The sequence below is a fragment of the Heteronotia binoei genome, chromosome 8 (assembly GCF_032191835.1).
Source record: "Heteronotia binoei isolate CCM8104 ecotype False Entrance Well chromosome 8, APGP_CSIRO_Hbin_v1, whole genome shotgun sequence".
In the NCBI taxonomy this organism is placed as follows: domain Eukaryota; kingdom Metazoa; phylum Chordata; class Lepidosauria; order Squamata; family Gekkonidae; genus Heteronotia; species Heteronotia binoei.
The window spans coordinates 40629568-40646710 of NC_083230.1; the positions used below are offsets into that span (position 1 = coordinate 40629568).

General features: G+C 42.7%; 1 protein-coding gene across 1 annotated transcript in view; it reads left to right on the forward strand.

Moving 5' to 3' along the window:
• The first annotated feature begins 15684 nt into the window (after positions 1-15684).
• ANO6 (anoctamin 6) overlaps positions 15685-17143 on the forward strand; it is a 127944-nt gene continuing 126485 nt past the window's right edge. Inside the window, exon 1 of the mRNA XM_060244948.1 lies at positions 15685-15933. Within this exon, the coding sequence (XP_060100931.1) occupies positions 15843-15933 (91 nt within the window). The 5' untranslated portion in view covers positions 15685-15842. The remainder of the gene's footprint in view (positions 15934-17143) is intronic.

The window sequence follows — 17143 nt, forward strand, 5'->3', positions numbered from 1 at the left end:
GTGATCCATGCTACGGTCACCTCGAGGTTGGACTACTGCAATGCCCTCTACATGGGGCTGCCCTTGTCTCGGACCCGGAAACTGCAGCTGGTGCAGAATGCCGCGGCCCGGCTGCTATTGGGTCTCCCAAAGTGGGGACACATCCGGCCGGGTCTCCGGACTCTGCACTGGCTTCCAGTGATATACCGAGTCCGGTACAAGGTGCTGGTTATTACCTTTAAAGCCCTATATGGCCTGGGACCTGCCTACCTGAAGGACCGTCTCTCCCCACATGTTCCCCAGAGAGCACTGAGGTCAGGAACACAAAATCTTCTCACTATCCCCGGGCCAAAAGAAGCCCGTTTGAAAGCCACCAGAGAAAGGGCTTTCTCCGTTATGGCCCCCGTATGGTGGAATCAGCTGCCGGAAGAGGTGAGGGCCCTGCGGGACTTGGCGCAGTTCCGCAGGGCCTGTAAGACGACCCTCTTCCGGCTAGCCTATACTTAGCTAGGACGACAACTCGATGTAACTGGCCAGCCATCTGTTTACAGGAAATTGAAATATTCTGTTTTTAAGGTTTTAACTGTTTAAATATTTAATTGTTTTATACTTGAAATTGTTTAAATTTTATGTTTGATTAATTGTTGGAAGCCGCCCTGAGCCATTCGTGGGAAGGGCGGAATATAAATCCCGAATAAATAAATAAATAAATAAATAAATAAATAAATAAATAAATTTGACTTCACACTCCAGGATGTCTGGCTCAAGGTCATTGATTTCACTGTCATGGTTGTCCAAGACATTGAGATTCTTCTTGTATAATTCTTCTGTGTATTCTTGCCACCTCTTCCTGATCTCTTCTGCTTCTGTTAGGTCCCTACCATTTTTGTCCTTTATTATGGCCATCTTTGCACAAAACGTTCCCTTGATTTCTCCAATTTTCTTGAAGAGATCGCTTGTTCTTCCCACTCTATTATTTTCCTCTATTGCTTTGCATTGTTCCTTCAGGAAGGCCTCCTTATCTCTCCTTGCTGTTCTCTGGAAATATGCATTCAGTTGGGTGAATCTTTCCTTTTCACCTTTACCTTTGCTTTCCTTCTTTCCTCAGCTATTTGTAATGCCTAATCAGACAGCCACTTTGCTTTCCTGCATTTCTTTTTCTTTGGGATGGTGCTGGTTGCTGCCTTCTGTACAATGTCACGAACCTCTGTCCATAGTTCTTCAGGCACTCTGTCTATCAACTTTAGTTCCTTAAACCTATTCTTCACCTCCACTGCATATTCATAAGGGATGTAATCAAGGTCAAACCTGAATGGCCTAATGGCTTCCCCAGTTTTCTTCAGTTTAAGCCTTAATTTTGTGATGAGTAGCTCATGATCTGAGCTGCAGTCAGCTCCAGGTCTTGTTTTTGCTGACTGTAAGGAGCTTCTCCATCTTTGACTGCAGAGTATATAATCAATCTGATTTCTGTGTTGCCCATCAGGTGATGTCCATGTGTAGAGTTGCCTTTTAGGCTGTTAGAAGAGGGTGTTCGCTATGACCATCTTGTTCTCTTAACAAAACTCTATTAGCCTTTGCCCGGCTTCATTTTGTTCTCCAAGGCCAAACTTGTCAGTTGTTCCGGTCACCTTTTGCCTTCCCATTTTGGCATTCCAATCCCCTATGATGAGGAGGACATCTTTTTTTGGTGTTAATTCTAGAACACCAAAAAACTTTAGACATTTTTCCTTCCTCCAGTGAGCTGGCCCTCGTACGTGCTGGCTTCGGTCCTGGCTTGTGTTCAGACATTACTGTCTTCCTATCACAAAAATAGGCTTAAAGTTGGTCTCACAAAATTAAAATTAAACCACAGGATCTTATAGATTAGAACATGCCCTTTTCAGTGAGCCCAAAATCACTGTTCTCAGAGCTTCCTAGCTCAAAATATTAATTTTTAAAGTTTATAATTTACACAAAATGGCACCTGCGATTTTTCTGACCCTTTTTTAGAAATTTTCCTTTTTTCATAATCCAATATATTTCATCCTGTTATGAAAACATCTGCTGGCTCCACTGATTTTTAAAGTCCTGTTCTTCTTTTAATAATTTTTAATTTTTTTGACCTTCCTTTAATGGTCACAAAAGTTTTTCTATAGTTTAGTCCTAGAGAAGGTCAGGAGGCTTAACAATTTCCCTTCTTCCAATGGCGTCGTCTTGCTTTTCTTGCCACGAAGTCTCATTTTTGATGGTTGAGAAATCTTGCGATGCTTGTATGACGCCACTTCCTGTGACATCTTCCAGATCAGCAACTCAGTGACGATGGGGGTTTTTTGCAGAAACTGCAAGTATTCCAAACAAAAGTTGTTTTTCAGCTTATAACTTTGTTTCTTGAATTTAAAAAGTCCCGAAATTACCCCCTTTCCTTCTTCTTAACTTTAGGATGTTATAATTAAGTCTGAATTTCAATCTTTATCTCATATAAAGTTTATTTTAGTCCTGGAATGATAGATAAAGATCTTTTTACCTTGAAACCAAATATATCCTTCTTTACACCGTTCTTTCCAAGGATAAATTTAAGATGTTAGAATAGTTCAAAGAAAGCTTGAATCTTGATGAGTTGAAGTCAATTTAATGACCACGGAGACCCTATGTAGACGCTGGAATGCAATTCTTCACCAGGGGCTCTTCAAAGCCTAAAAGGAACCCCACTGGGACTCCTCGTCAGCCAAAGTAAACCCCCTCAAAATTTCCTTAGCATGTCTTGGCCTTTTCCCTAACTGAGAAAAGTAGGCAGCAGGCGTTGGAGTCGCCTTCTCCGCCCAGAACAGAGGCTCCGGTCCACTCCTCTTTAAAAAGCGACTCAACTCTCCATGATCCAACACCGGAAGCCGGGATAGGGAAGATTGTTGATCTGATTGCCTCAAATAGGGTGCCATGGTCAGATCACTTTGCTCTGAAAGCTCAGGTGTGTACCCCACCCATGCCCTGTCTAGGGAGTAGGCAGATCCTGTTATTTCCACAACACTCTGTGGGATATGTTATCTATATGTACTGAGTCAGGTTCAAGGTTTTAGTTTTGACCTTTAAGGGCTTGAGCAGTCTGGGACCAACGTATCTGTGGGACTTTCTTCTATTATGTCCCTGGTTACACTCTTCTGGTAGCAATCTGCTGGTGATCCCTGGCCCTAAAGAGGCCCAGCTGTCTGTGACCAGGGCTAGGACCTTTTTAGAGGTCCCCACCTGGTCGAACTCTCTGCCAGATGACATCCGAGCCATGTGGGACCTTATGCAATTCCACAGGCCCTGTAAGGCAAAGATGTTCCACCAGGCTTTCAACTGAAAACAGCAACAGCTGGCATTTTTTCCCCTTTTTGTCCACCCCTCTTCAGCAGTCCTCCCCCCCCCCCCCAGTATGCTCTGAGAGTTTGGAAGGAGAACTTAGCTAGTGGGACACCATCACAGGTTTTAGAGTTTTATTGATTTAATCTTTTGAAATGTTTTACTTGGAATTTTGATTGTATACATTTTTTTCAACTGTGCCAGGTCAGGCAACTAGCCCCCTTCCTCTCTAATCTGGACCTTGCCCCAGTGATCCGTGCAATGGTCATTTTGAGATTATTTTACTGTAACTCATTCTATGTAGGGCTGCCATTGAGGCTGATTGGAAATTACAGCTTGTCCAGAATGCAGCGGCATGGGTATGTACAAGTGCCTCTGTGTCAGTACACAGTCAACCTGTGCTCCGCCAGCTGCACTGGCTGCAGGTTGAGTACTGATCTGCTTCAAGGGTTTGGTACTGACCTTTAATGCCCTTAATGGTCTGGAGCCAGCCCTTAATGGTCTGGTGCAGGACCACCTCTTCCAGTATGTCCCCAGAAGTGCCTTAAACTTGGGAGATCAGAATCATCCTTGAACATCATCTGGCCCCTCCTGCTCTAATCTCCTGAATATAATTGCTGGATGGCCCTGGCCTCTCTGGAAACTTGTGGCTCTGGCCTCTTTTCAGCTACACTGTGCTGGGACTTGGTAAATTGATTCAGTGTATTTCAGCTACACTGTGCTGGGACTTGGTAAATTGATTCAGGTTTTAATGGATTTTGCTTTAATTTGTTATAAAGTTTATTTATTGTTAATCTTTCATGTTGTAACCTACCCTGAGCCCACTTGCAGGAAGAGCAAGATAGAAATGCAACTAATAAACAAACAAACAAACAAATCCCTTGCTTTCTTCCCTAACCATGACTGGATTCCTCTTTCTATAGCAAAGATGACTACTGCACTGTTTTCCCCAATTGGGATTTGAGGATCTGGTTTATGGCAATTTTGTTAGGAACTTAACACAGACAACCACTGTAGACCTGAAGGAGATCATGACACTGTACATAATGATGGACCTTTCAGTTTATCTATGAATATTCATGCTAATTTGAGGCTTAAATGGAACAAGGATTCACTGGTGCTCAGCCTCAGAATAAGACTATAAATGCCACTATTCAGCCCTAGAATATGTGAAGCAATAATGAGGAAGAAAATCAGTGAACACTATTCCTTGACTCTTCCAAATATGTAAGATTTCAGTTTGGAAGTCATGGTTTCTAGGAACTCTACTTCAAACAAATGGATTGATAGTGGTGCTGTATTTCTAGTAGTTTCCAAAAGAGATAACTTGACATTTAATGAAGTATTGTATTTAGAGTGCAATCCTAAGAGTGCCATCTGAAGCAGAGCTACACAGTTGTGCTCATTGACTTAAAAGGCTGTTATCTGCTTTTGAATTGCATTGTAAGAACAGGTTCCTGGGAATGAGCTCTGTCAAATAAACCTGGATAGACCTCTTTAGGATTGCTCTCAGTGCAAAGACATTTGCAAATATGAGAAAACATTGAAATAGGGGGAAATAAAGAAATTTTCAGTTATGATTAGAGAAACAGGAGCATCTTGGCATTTCTTCATAAAATGCAGTGGGTGTTATTTTATAAATGTGCTTTATAATTCTGTTTCCTCCCCAGATTTAAATGTTTTCTTTTAAAGTTCATATATTTGCATTTGTAAACAGGTATGGTTATTCTATTGATGCTTCTTCAAAGGAATTTAGATTTGTTTCATTTGAAGGGGTTGATTTGCAATTATATTGGCAAACCAACTGAACCTGAGTAAGGAAAATGGTCTTTATATACATTCATCTTCCAGTGTCTCTCTAAATCTCATGCCGGTATGAGAAGGGAGCCAAAAAGTCTAGATTTTAAAGGTGAGATGTCCAGAGTTTTCCAGCTACATATTTGAGTAACACTTTCAAATTGTTAAAAGATTGTAGAAATGTGCCCCCAAATGGTTAAATCATAGATTGCAGGTACTGAAAAAATGTTTAGACAAGTTAGCTAGGATGCAAAGAGGCTGGATGAAATTCTCTAGAACAAGAGTGCATGCAAAAAATACATTCACATTATGGCATTTTGCAAGTAAAAGCCATGATTAAAATTTCATACTAATGATATCTGCAAACACATGCATGCACACTATTAAAAAATCTTGTTGCCACATTCAAATATCCTGTTCAGTCAGTGTATCTAAGGAATATACAATTATATTATCTGCTGTAAATCTTATCTGTATTAGCTGTATTATATAGATTCTGGATTATGATATGCAATAAACTGGTCAACTTTATAAAAAAGCTTGTCCTTGCAACATCCAAAAATTACTACAAGTTAACTGATTCAGGACAACAAAATTCCTGTGTGAATGTGTGCTGATGATTTTCAGTTGGTTGCACAGAGGAACTGAGAACACAATTTACCCTGTAGCTTGCAATTTATCAGATAAAACCTTCACATACTTCCTAAACCAATATATGCAAGAAACAGAACATACGATCAGCCACGTGGCTATGGCAACCAGTCCTTGGGTTTCCTAGGTGATTTTACTGGCAGATAGCTAAAAGCAGGAAGTGCAACACAGCTAAATAGAAAGCAGAGGACATATATTCAGAATCAGGTGCAAAGTATTGAAACAGATTCCCAATTGTTAAAGAAATTTATTTCGAGTAGCCTTACGTTTGCAGGTTGTAGGGCACAATCAGGATGATGATTTTCACAAGGTAATGAAATTTTGCATTTCCAGTACCTGCAAACTGAAAAGCTACATGAACCTATAAATTTCTTCATATCTGAATATCATGTGTTCTTCTCATCAGCTTTTATTTTCTGTTCCATCTACTAGGACAAAGCAACCTTATTTGGCCCAGTCATGGTATTTTTCATTCATTGCCCTGATTCTCTGGAATTACCTACTGGGAGAATCAGAAGAATGCCTTCTCTAGTGAACAACTTGCCAAATCATTTTATTCAGGAAGGCATTTTATTCAGGAAGTTGCCTGAGAGCATGCTTGAGCAAGCTGTTGAGTGTGGGAATGTTTCAGTTATATCCAGACCTCAGATTCAGCAAGACCTCACAGAAGCACAGCTCCTGAACCTGACAGTTCCCCCTCTTCCTCCCCACCTACCTTGTCCATTGAATAGTAGGTGCAGCTGCATAACAATCCCTGGATTAGGAGAGCAAACAGCCAGCCAGCCTCCAGCAGCCCTCATTAATCCCTGGATGGTGCCTGCACCACCCTTTCTCCACTTCTTATGTGATTTTGGGTGGTGGGTGGTTTGCTGGCTTTTTGACTGGAGGGGGCAGCCCAGGAGAGCCCCAGGCAAGTGAGACCTGCTTGGGCTGGCTGGATCTCTACCCAGTCCAAGCAGACCTCACTCACCTCGGGCTCTCCTATCTTGCATAGGGTTGCCTTTGGCTGGGGGGATATGCTAATGAGTTATGCTAATGAGTTCCACCACCTAATTTTCTACAAAATGGCCCCTGGTTATATTAATTATGGATTAGCTTGTAAATATATCCAGAAGGAACCACTTTTTCTATCAATATAACATTAGTTGCACTCATTAAGCACTTGAGCTAGGGTTGCCATCTCAGGGTTGGGGAATACCTGAACATTTATTGGAGGGGGGAGGCCTAAGGAGGGCAGGGTTTGGGAAGGGGACAGACTTCAGTAAGATAAAATACCATAGAGTTCCAAAGTAGCCATTTTCTCCAGGTGAACTGATCTCTGTTGTCTGGGATATCAGTTGTAATCCCAGGAGATTTCCAGCCACCACCTGGAGACTGGCAACTCTTATTTGAGCTCAAAATTAGGCAGATTACTCAGGACTGTACAGGCAGTTATCTGGTGACCAGAATGTTGCCATGCAGGTAGGTAGGTGCAAGGCTTTTTCTGAGCAGGAACGCACAGGAACGCAGTTCCGGCAGGCTTGGCACAGGGGGTGTGGCCTAATATGTAAAGGAGTTCCTGCTGGGCTTTTTCTACAAGAAAAGCCCTGGGTAGGTGTCAGTCAGCCACCTGATGGGTTGGTTAAAAGAACAGGAATGCCTGGACTTAGGATAGGCAATCAGTCTGTAAGCTTGATATCAGCCAGTAGCAGATGGCTGTCTGATGTCATCTAATTCCCTGGGCAAGGACAATTCTGGATGGTTGCACTTGCACAAATATCCCGGTTTGCCTTCATTTCCATTTTCTATTGAATAATCCTCATGGTACATTACATAGGAATTCAGCTTGGGCCTCACATCACCTCTGAGAGACAAGGGGTGGATTTTAGCAGGTTCTTAGTAAGGTGCATCCTGAAAAACCAACTGTGGTGGTCACAGGAGGAGGCTAAGTATGGTGAAGCTCTGAGGCAACTTAAGGTTTTATTATGTTTAGGGTTATGTTTTGCTTATTTACTGAATTTATCAACTGCCCTACCTAGCAGAACTGGACTCAGGGTGGAGTACAGCATGATCCTATAAAACATTAAATAAAACTAATTAAAATCAGGTAAAACAATAAAAATACAGCAGTGTAACTAAAGATGATACTAAACCCCCTGCAACACCATCTCACAGGGGAAGAAAAGCAGGGAGGTTTGTTATACTGAAACACCTCAGGGTACCCTGTAGTCTGGAAACTTTCTAAATTGCTCCTCCCTCACACTAGCCTCTCTTTATCTTTGAATCACCAACTACCCACATTAATGAGAATGAATGTCAAAGTGTTGGCAGCATGTGAACTATATTCAGACACAGTTATAGCAATACTGGATGTATTTATGAGGTAAATTTGTTTCCCCTTCTTTTATATGTTTGACTGAACAGACAAAACATAGGTGAAGACAGAATAACACATTTTATTTAACAGAAAACAACAAGGTATCACAGTGAGTAAATGTTAGGTATGGAATGTTTCTGCTTATAATGACAAAGTGACTCTCCCATGAGACTGAATTCTTTGCAACTGGATGCCACTAAAGTAAATAAGCATGAGGAGTGATTCTTGCTTTCTTTCCTAAGCAAGTTTACCTCCAATCAGGAGGTTACCAAAATGCAGTTTCCCTCAAATGTGTCATCCTTTTCCACCTCACAGTCCTTGGTTCTCAGAAACTGCATTAGTAGACTGGAGATTCTGGCCTTTACCAGGGTGCATAATTATCACCTAAAGTATGCTTTCTCCCCTAAGCCTACCCACCCTGGGAGTTTTTTTCTCCCCTTTTAAAACTGAGGCTTGTTCATCCCCTTCCATTCAATGGCATTTCATGGGCTCTGATTGACTGACAATTACTTGGATTTACCTGAGGTTATAATCACAAGGATTGGTTCAGAGCCCTGGAATAGAGGTGGGACTTTGGAGAATGCCAAAAAGCATTTTCATGACATTCTGCCAATGCTGGGAAAAGAGGGGGAATGTGTGTAATATATTCAGGAGAAGGGCCAGGAGCACTGCCACATCTGAGCCTTAAAATTCATAATGAAACTGAGACATCAACTTGAAAGTACCGCATTTTACGTGGAAGAAGTGATTCACTTGCTGTTCTACACTTCCTTGCTAGCATCTGCAAAAATTCATCATCAGAATATGATCTTGGGTAAAATAGATTGTTGGACTAACAGAGTAAACTACTAGGCTAAACATATGTATTTGATTAGGAACTGGATGATATTGATCCAGATCTGTCGAGGCCAGTGGGCAGCCACAGAAAATTGAATGTTCAAGCAACTATTTCAGTGTCTAAATTCCTCATGTCACAGTTCAGATTGTATGTTTTCAAATATCATGGAATTCTTCAGGACTGGCAGTTATACCAGTATATCTGCTGCGGTGCTTAAAACTATTCTTGCAGTACTACCAACACAGCATTAAGCTTTATAACATTGCTCTGGTATAGCATAGCTTTCTCCAGTGGAAGAGATGTTTAATTTGGAAGAAGGCTCTTGAGACTGGTGGAAGACTTCAAACTTGAGCCAAAATTTAAAGTAAGTATGTATGTATAAATAAACAAACAAACTTTGCTCAGTGGATTGGTAGGATAGAAGCAGAGCTGGATTAACAATTAGGCCAAGTAGGCACTGCCTTTAGCGGCCCTGGGATGGCTTTCCCACCCTGGCTTTCCCGCTGCTTGCAGCCCTTCCAGTCTACACATGCAGCCAGCAACTGAGCTGCTCTTTGCCCAGCTTGCCTGGCATGGCTGCTGCTGGCATTGTCACCAAGTTTGCTTCTCCCTGCAGCTTAGTAAAAGGGGCTTTTAAGAAGGTGCCTGCAGGTTGCAGCGAGGGCCATGGGTGGCGGGGAGGGCACTCAGACTCTGACATAATTTGCAAGGTGGCCCCCAAGATTTTGACTGCCTAGGGCCCACAAGGTTTAATCCGGCACTGGATAGGAGTAGGAGTAGGATCTACTCTCCTGTGCCCGAAGAAGGCCCTGTATCTATCTATATACACCAGACAGCCAAGGTTCAGCTTGGATCCCCAGGCTATTGAGCGTATAATCAGTGGCAAAATTACGTTTGATTTATTCGAAGAATCCTGCCATGCATGCTTTCAAATAGGTGTGGCCCAGCAAACTGCACTTCTAGTACAAATGAACAGAGAAATGAAGGACAGACATAGACCAATGTCCCAAAGCAATTTCATTTATTTAGACTTATAGCCCACCCCTCCCACAAGCAGCTCATGTGAAGAAGTGAAAAGAATATTGTAAGACATAGGATGAACACAGGTCCTTTTAATATATTACAAATGCAGTACATGAATTATGCATACTGGGAGAAACTGCACTACTGTTTGCAGTTTCTCCTAGTATGCATAATAAGCCATATATGTGCAAATGGCGCAACAAGCTTGTTTACCATACATGTACGGCTGGTATGCACCAACTAGACTTTTCAGGATTCACTTTCATATTAACTAAGCCTGTAAATGTGTGGTAAATACGTTCATTGATCCTATTAATATAACATGGTGAGTGAACATATTGAGAGGTAGCACATGCTCCTGACATGCATGGCTGGTAGGCTCCCAGTATACATGTTTGAAATATGTGAAAAAAATGTTTATGTTGCACTTTGCATTTAGACCAGATGTGTGTGGCCTGATGAGGTGAGTTTGTGAGTCTGCCATATTACTGTTGCTACAGCTTAATTGTGCCTGCCTTCACAGTAGTGCTTTCCCAGCTATTGGACAAGGCTGGGCAGCTTGGGATAGCTTCTGACAAGGAGGAAAGGAGCATAAACAGGTATGTCCATATTTCGGGAATACAAATCATGGTTTGTATTATGTTTCTAATCAGGGCTTCTTCTTTTTTTAGCCTGAATGCACTGGAACACTGTTCTGACTGGCTTGGCCAGGGCTCTGACTCAAAAAAAAAAAAAAAAAGCCTCCCAGCAGAGAGAAGACAACCACACACTCCCAGACCAGGACATTTTACTTACAGCATAGCTGCAAGGAAACAAACCACTTCCTTTTCAAGCCTGGGAAGGTGGGACTTGTTGTGTGATGAGGCCACAGCGAGCAACAGCAGCGGAAGAAGGCCGGGGCAAGCAACAGCAGCAGTGGCAGGGAGTTTGAGCAGTCTGAGCCTGAAGGTGCCTACTCCCCCACACACCTGAAGAAGGCTGCAGTGAGCAGCAGCAGCAATGGCAAGGAGGTTGAGTGGTCCAAGCCTGCAGACTTCTACTTTCTCCTGTGCCCGAAGAAGGCCCTTAAGAAGTTGGCTGGCAAGGTGGCCAGTGTGAAAGATGTGACTGGATGCAATGGGAAAAACCAAGGGCCGACAAGTTGTCATGGTGAGTCTGTTCCAGCACTGGGGGAGCACCTGGGGGGAGAGCTCAATGCAGGAGCACTAGGCACTGGCTCCAGGGCCAGGATTAGCTCCTTGGGTAGGTTTGGGGTCACCTGGGATCTGGGAGCAGGCTAGTCATCTTCCCCAAGGGCAAGAGCAGCAATGAGGAGCAGAGAGCCACCTGCTGCACTTATGATTTTTTGTAGGAGTTTGTAGGAGTTGTGTGCATGGCGGGGCAGAGAGGCTCAGGAGAGGACGAGAAGTTTAGCTGGTTTCATTGCAGTTCATGGAGCTTGGTGCAGCAGCAACAGTAGCAGCAACAGCATTAGCAGTGACTGCAAAACACTTTGCCATACAAAGTGTTTGCAAAGAAAAATGCACCCACTCTTGCTCTGTGGCCAGAGTATCTCTTGGCTGTCGGGGGTGGGTGGGTTGCATGGCAGAAGGAAAAAGGAGCAAGTGTTAACTCAGATCTGCCTTGAAAGCACCCTTCTTTAGCTACATTTTAAAATTATTTTTTTTAAAAAAAACCAGGAATCAGAAATAAAGAAGGGGGAGTGGTTTCCCTTCAATACAGTCGCAATTTGCTCTTTGAAACCAGCAGGCAGCCTTCTATGGAGTGCCCATCAATCCTGCAAGCAGGTATTCCTGCCATGCCTTCCCCAGAGTCCTTAAGATGCTGGGAAGGAAACAGGCCTTTGTTTTATTTATTATTCATTATTATTTATATTATTTTATTTGTGACCATCCATTATATTGGAACCATGATTTTTCAGGAGCTGTTAACTAGCTTCCTTTTTAAAAAGCCATGTAAGAGAAGACTTCTAGTGATGTCAGGGGGTGTGGCCTAATATGTAAATGAGTTCCTGCTAGGCTTTTTCTACCAAAAAAGCCCATTTTTTTAAATCCAAGGGCAGATGCCAGAGCTATGTTTGTAACAAATGCATTTGAAGAACACCATGCAATTAAACACTAGAAACTGGGCTGGAAAACTAGCATCCATTTATAATTTCTCTTTCTTTTTCGACCCAAGCACAATCATTTCCTTCATTGAATGAAAAAAAAATTGTACAGTCCCCAAGTAATCATAGAATAACAAAACCATGTCTATAATTCATAGCTATAGTAATGGCCAGAGTGTTTTCTATAGTGGCACTGAGCACTGGCACCTTTGGAGGGGTGTTCTCCCAAGTCCTGATGGGGAAATTGGTAGAAACTGCTACCCTTATATATGTGTAGTAGCACCTTTTACAACAAAAAACCCTCCACTGGTTAAGACATAAAATAGGGACTTTTTCTTAAAGAGGTTTAACAAGTGCTGTTACATCAGACCTGTCCTTAAAAAATATTATTAATTAAACAGCAATGAAAGACAAAATGAAGATGTAAGTACATTCAGGGCTTTTTTAGTAGAAAAAGCCCAGCAGGAACTCATTTGCATATTAGGCCATACTCCCTGACGTCAGCATGGCTTCACACAGGCTTTTTTGATAGAGAAGGCACAACAGGGACTCATTTGCATATTAGGTCACACCCCCTGACACCAAGCCAGCTGGAACTGACACCAAGCCAGCTGGAACTGTGCTCCTGTGCATTCCTGCTCAGAAAAAGCCCTGAGTACATTTAACAGAAACTTGGCAGTGATCATAATTAGACACACCATTGATAGAACAGGGTTTTTGTTTTGTTTTTAAATCATCTGATAATTCCTATTTTATTGGCAATTGTTATTACCAATGCATTTCAGTAGAGGGCAAAGGAGACTAAAGTCTTCTTGTACTGTAAGTTCCATGAAAGCATGACAATTAATGAGACTTGGGAGGATTAAACACAATCAGAAATAATATTAAACTGGGTTACGGTAGCTTCACACAGCTTTAAAAAAAATACAGCATTTCTAATTTCCTTTAATGCTTCACTGCACTGCCTGTCACAAAAAGACAATTAAAACCTTAAGAAATAAATTCTGACGGTAGGAAATGAAGCTCTCGTCTGGGGAACGCATTTTATCAGTCTCTGCCCAGTTTGGAAAATGTACTTTATTAGCAGAAACCATTAAACAATATGACAAAATGAAAAAGCAATTCAGTTTTAGGATGCTGTCCCTTACTTTTGAAAAAATGTTTATGACACAGAAGGTTCCAAGAGTGTATGAGTGATATTTTTACATGATGTCTAAGCAGAGTTACACTTGTCTGAGTCCGTTGAACTTGGACATTAAAAGAAATAAAATTAATTAAAAACAAACCCAGTCTATTGTTATATATTCATAGAACATGACCCAAAATCATAGGTTGGATGCAAAAGTGCTTCTCCCCTAATGTAATGGTACATGCCTATGGAACAGCAGTTCCACAGGTGTGTATGTGTGGGGTATTTTTGCCTGTTCCCCCTCCCATTGCAGACACACACACACACACACACACACACACACACTTTGCTCACTGTGGGATTTGAGAATGTCCCCTGACTGCCAGGAACAGAATTAGGAAGGGTCTCAGTTGACTGCAAAGGAGAGGGAGCACAAAGTCCTGTTCTTTAAACTGAACTCTATTCACAGTCCTTTGGAACCAACCTTATGTTAACTGATCCAGTACAAGCTGATGCAGTGTACCAAAGGGGCTTTGGACTTGTGTTTCCCTTAAGAGCAGCCTGCGCTCCTTTCCATGTCTTCAGTACAGTGAATCAGTTTTGATTGTAAAGGCAATTTGAAAAACATTATGGTAGGCAGGGTTATTAAAGACAAAAAATTAGAAGATCCTACTTGGTGTAAACAAGCTCTTGAATACACGTAAAGTATTATTTGTATTCAAGTCTAATATGTTTTTACTTAATCAGGGACCTATATAATCTTTAATTGGCTTGCTATTTGTTTGTGTGCATTTTTTGGTCTGGCAAATATCTATACATTTTTGCAGCATTTTTGTTATGATAAAATTGAGCTGCCTTGCTTGGGGTTAGCAACATTCACAGGGGGACACAAATTAAAATATTTTTTACTTTTACTGGTTTAAAATGTAGAACCCCTGGTCCCAAAAGCCCCCAAAGATGGGGAAATTCTAATTTATCTTGACAACCAGCATGCAGCTGGGTGGTGCTGTTGCATTTCTCCCTACTTTGCCTGATTCAGTTCACACTAAAAAGGTTGAGGGGGTTTGGAGGGCGGGGGGGGGGTTATACTTGAGAAATTTTCCAAAGTATAACCACATGATACAAATACTTGATTTCACAAACATAAAAAATGAGACATACACATATATTTCACAGTTATCTGCAGAAAGGCGTTGCACAGATACATTGTAGAGTTTTAATAGATGTGGGTACATATTATAGGCCAGGGGTGGCCAAACTGTGGTGCGGGAGGCACACACAGCTCTTTCACACATATTATGCAGTTGCTGGAGGTCAAGAAGGAACTTAATGTAGGCTTACTCTCAAGAAAGCATGCTTAGCATTGGGACCTCAGTTAACCTCTGAGTACTGACCCATAGGTAGGTGACTATTTCCACCTTGTGTGAAGTAGGTAAGGAGGGGAAAATAGGGAGGCTTGCAAGCTCTTCTCCTCCACTATAGATGTTGCCTGGAGACCTAGAGCAGGGAAAGAGAGCACAAGAGCTGAGGGAGCCCCTGGAAGGAGGGATGGAATTAAAGAGAGCAGAACAAGGTTCCCCCTTCATTTCATAGCTCTTGTAGGAGCTGTATTTACTAACCTTGATGCCAAGGCAAAGAGGGATGCATAATGATGCAAATAGTGGTCAGTGATTTCTGTGGTACATGTGTGTTTCCTTCTCCCACTGGTGCAAAAAAAAATCCCCTAACCTTTCCCTATGCTGGTTTTGTGGGGACTGTTATTCCCAGCTTTTGTTTTTTATAAAGTCTCCTTCTAGCATGGTCATGTTGTAAAGTGCATACATATGTATTTTATCATCCTGTGCAAAGAATGATAGGAGAGATACAAAGAAACCACCTTTAAGATTAATGAGTGCTGATGTTTTAAACATGTTTTATTTTTTAAAATTTTTGTGTTTGCGTGCTTTATAAAGTTTATATCTCTTCTACCTGGCATTACATTTTATGACACACATGGCCCGGCCTGACGAGGTCTCATTTATGTCAGATCTGGCCCTCATAACAAATGAGTTCAACACCCCTGACCCAGGGAGTCCAAGGGAGAGGGAAGAGTCCAGCCAGTGTTCTCTCTCAATAAGTAACCCAGCTGTTTCCCTATTAAGCTGAAACATACAAATATGTATTCTGTGTTTTTGAAATTTCCATTTCAATTGGGCAGGTCATCACACACACCCCGAGGGAAATGGTGTTCATTTTCCCACTAGCCAGTTTATTTTGCTGGCTGAAGCTCCATGGTAATTCTCTTTGGCCGCCTGCCTGAGGTAACTTGTTCGGCAGGACATACCCTGAGGGAAAAACCACGGTCTCCGCTACAACAGCCTTATCTCTAGGGCAACTGAAGAGGAAACTCCCCTCGCTTTCCCTCTTCTCCAGGGCTGCCTGCCAGGAGGGCGGAGGCTTCGGCCCAGCCCTGTTCCACTGTAGATGCCTGCTTGCCTGCCCCTCCCAGCTCCGCTCATGCAGCTGATCGGAGCTAAGGCTGCTACGAAAGCGGGACTTTTTCTTTCTTTACAGTCGGCTCAGCTACCAGGCTGCTTAGAGGCTAAGCTCCTTGTTGTGGCTCCCGTGCTGCATCCCTCCCCAGAGCAAGAGAACTTCTGGCAAGATGAGTGTGGAAAACCAGGATGTGCTGCTAGAGGTGGAGCAAGGAGGAGAAGATGACGAAGGGGAGGGAGAGGAGGAGGATGGGGAGCTTGGTAAGTGCCGGATGGGGGCAGAAGGAGGGCAGGATGGGCAGTAGATGCACACACGGGCAAGGGAGAACCGCGTGGCGAAATTGCAGGCAGGCAGGCTTTCGGTTGTGAATGAAAAGTTTCCCAAGCTGGCGGGACGATTTGTGCGGGTTTCATTCTCTGCGCTTTGATTAACAGCACTTTTTCGACGCTTTCGCCCGTTGCAAACGGGCAGGTTTTACTTTGCGCGGAAGTTTTTGCTGCCTCGTTATGCGCTCTGTCTGGAAAGATCTTTAACACTCTTGAATGGAGGAGCCCCAGTATTGCCTTTCATCGACCCAAAATGCTGCTGCGAGTGGAATGGGTATGGGGCGGAGGGGGGGAGGCTCCCTGTGGCAATTTGCCTTTCTGCTTAGGAAAGAATGTGGTTTGATCTCGAGAGTTTGAAGCCCGAGTGATCTGTTCCTTTTCCAAACTGGTGAGTCAGAACACGTGACGAAGCCTGTGGAAACAAGTTGTTTTCAACAGATGTCCTGGAAACATTCGGGAGCACTATTCTCCCCCCCCCCCCTCGTATTTGTCTAGAGGACAGTATTTTAAACACTTCTTAGTGAATGGGTGAGATCCAGGAAAAGTTACTCCAAAGTTTCACTCAGTAGGACTTAATGGCAAGTCTTCCTCTGTTGCTTTCAGTAAATAAAGTTAAGCAGTGGGATGCTTACTAGCTACAACTGCTCTGTTTAAGGAAAACAGTAAAACAAACAAAAAATGGGGTTATCATAATGCACAAAACGTATGTAAGAACAGTCTGGCAGCTGGAGAGTTTATTAGTGATGGGTCCAGTATTCTCCAGTATAGCCAGCAGAAGACTGTTGGTTTGCTACCTTTGGAAAATCAAATGCTGCTGCAGAGGCAGAGCCAAGCTTTGCATGCAGTGCCCTGCGTTGTCCCTGTCAATAGATGTCGAGAAAGACCTTTTCCTGCCCAAGATCCTGGAGAGCTGCTGCCATTCAGAGAAGGCACCAGTAAGCTAGATGCAGAAAGTTCTGAAAAACTACATATGTCCTCAAAGCACAGCAGCTGACTTGGATCTCACTGCTGACATCAGTCTTGAAAAAAGTGGTGTTTTGTTCCAATTTCCGCCAGGTTTTAATTAGATAGCCAAAGAAATTTTGAAGGGGAGAGGGGGTAGGGGGAAACATGGTGAATAAGGAAAAATATTTCATGTTTGTAA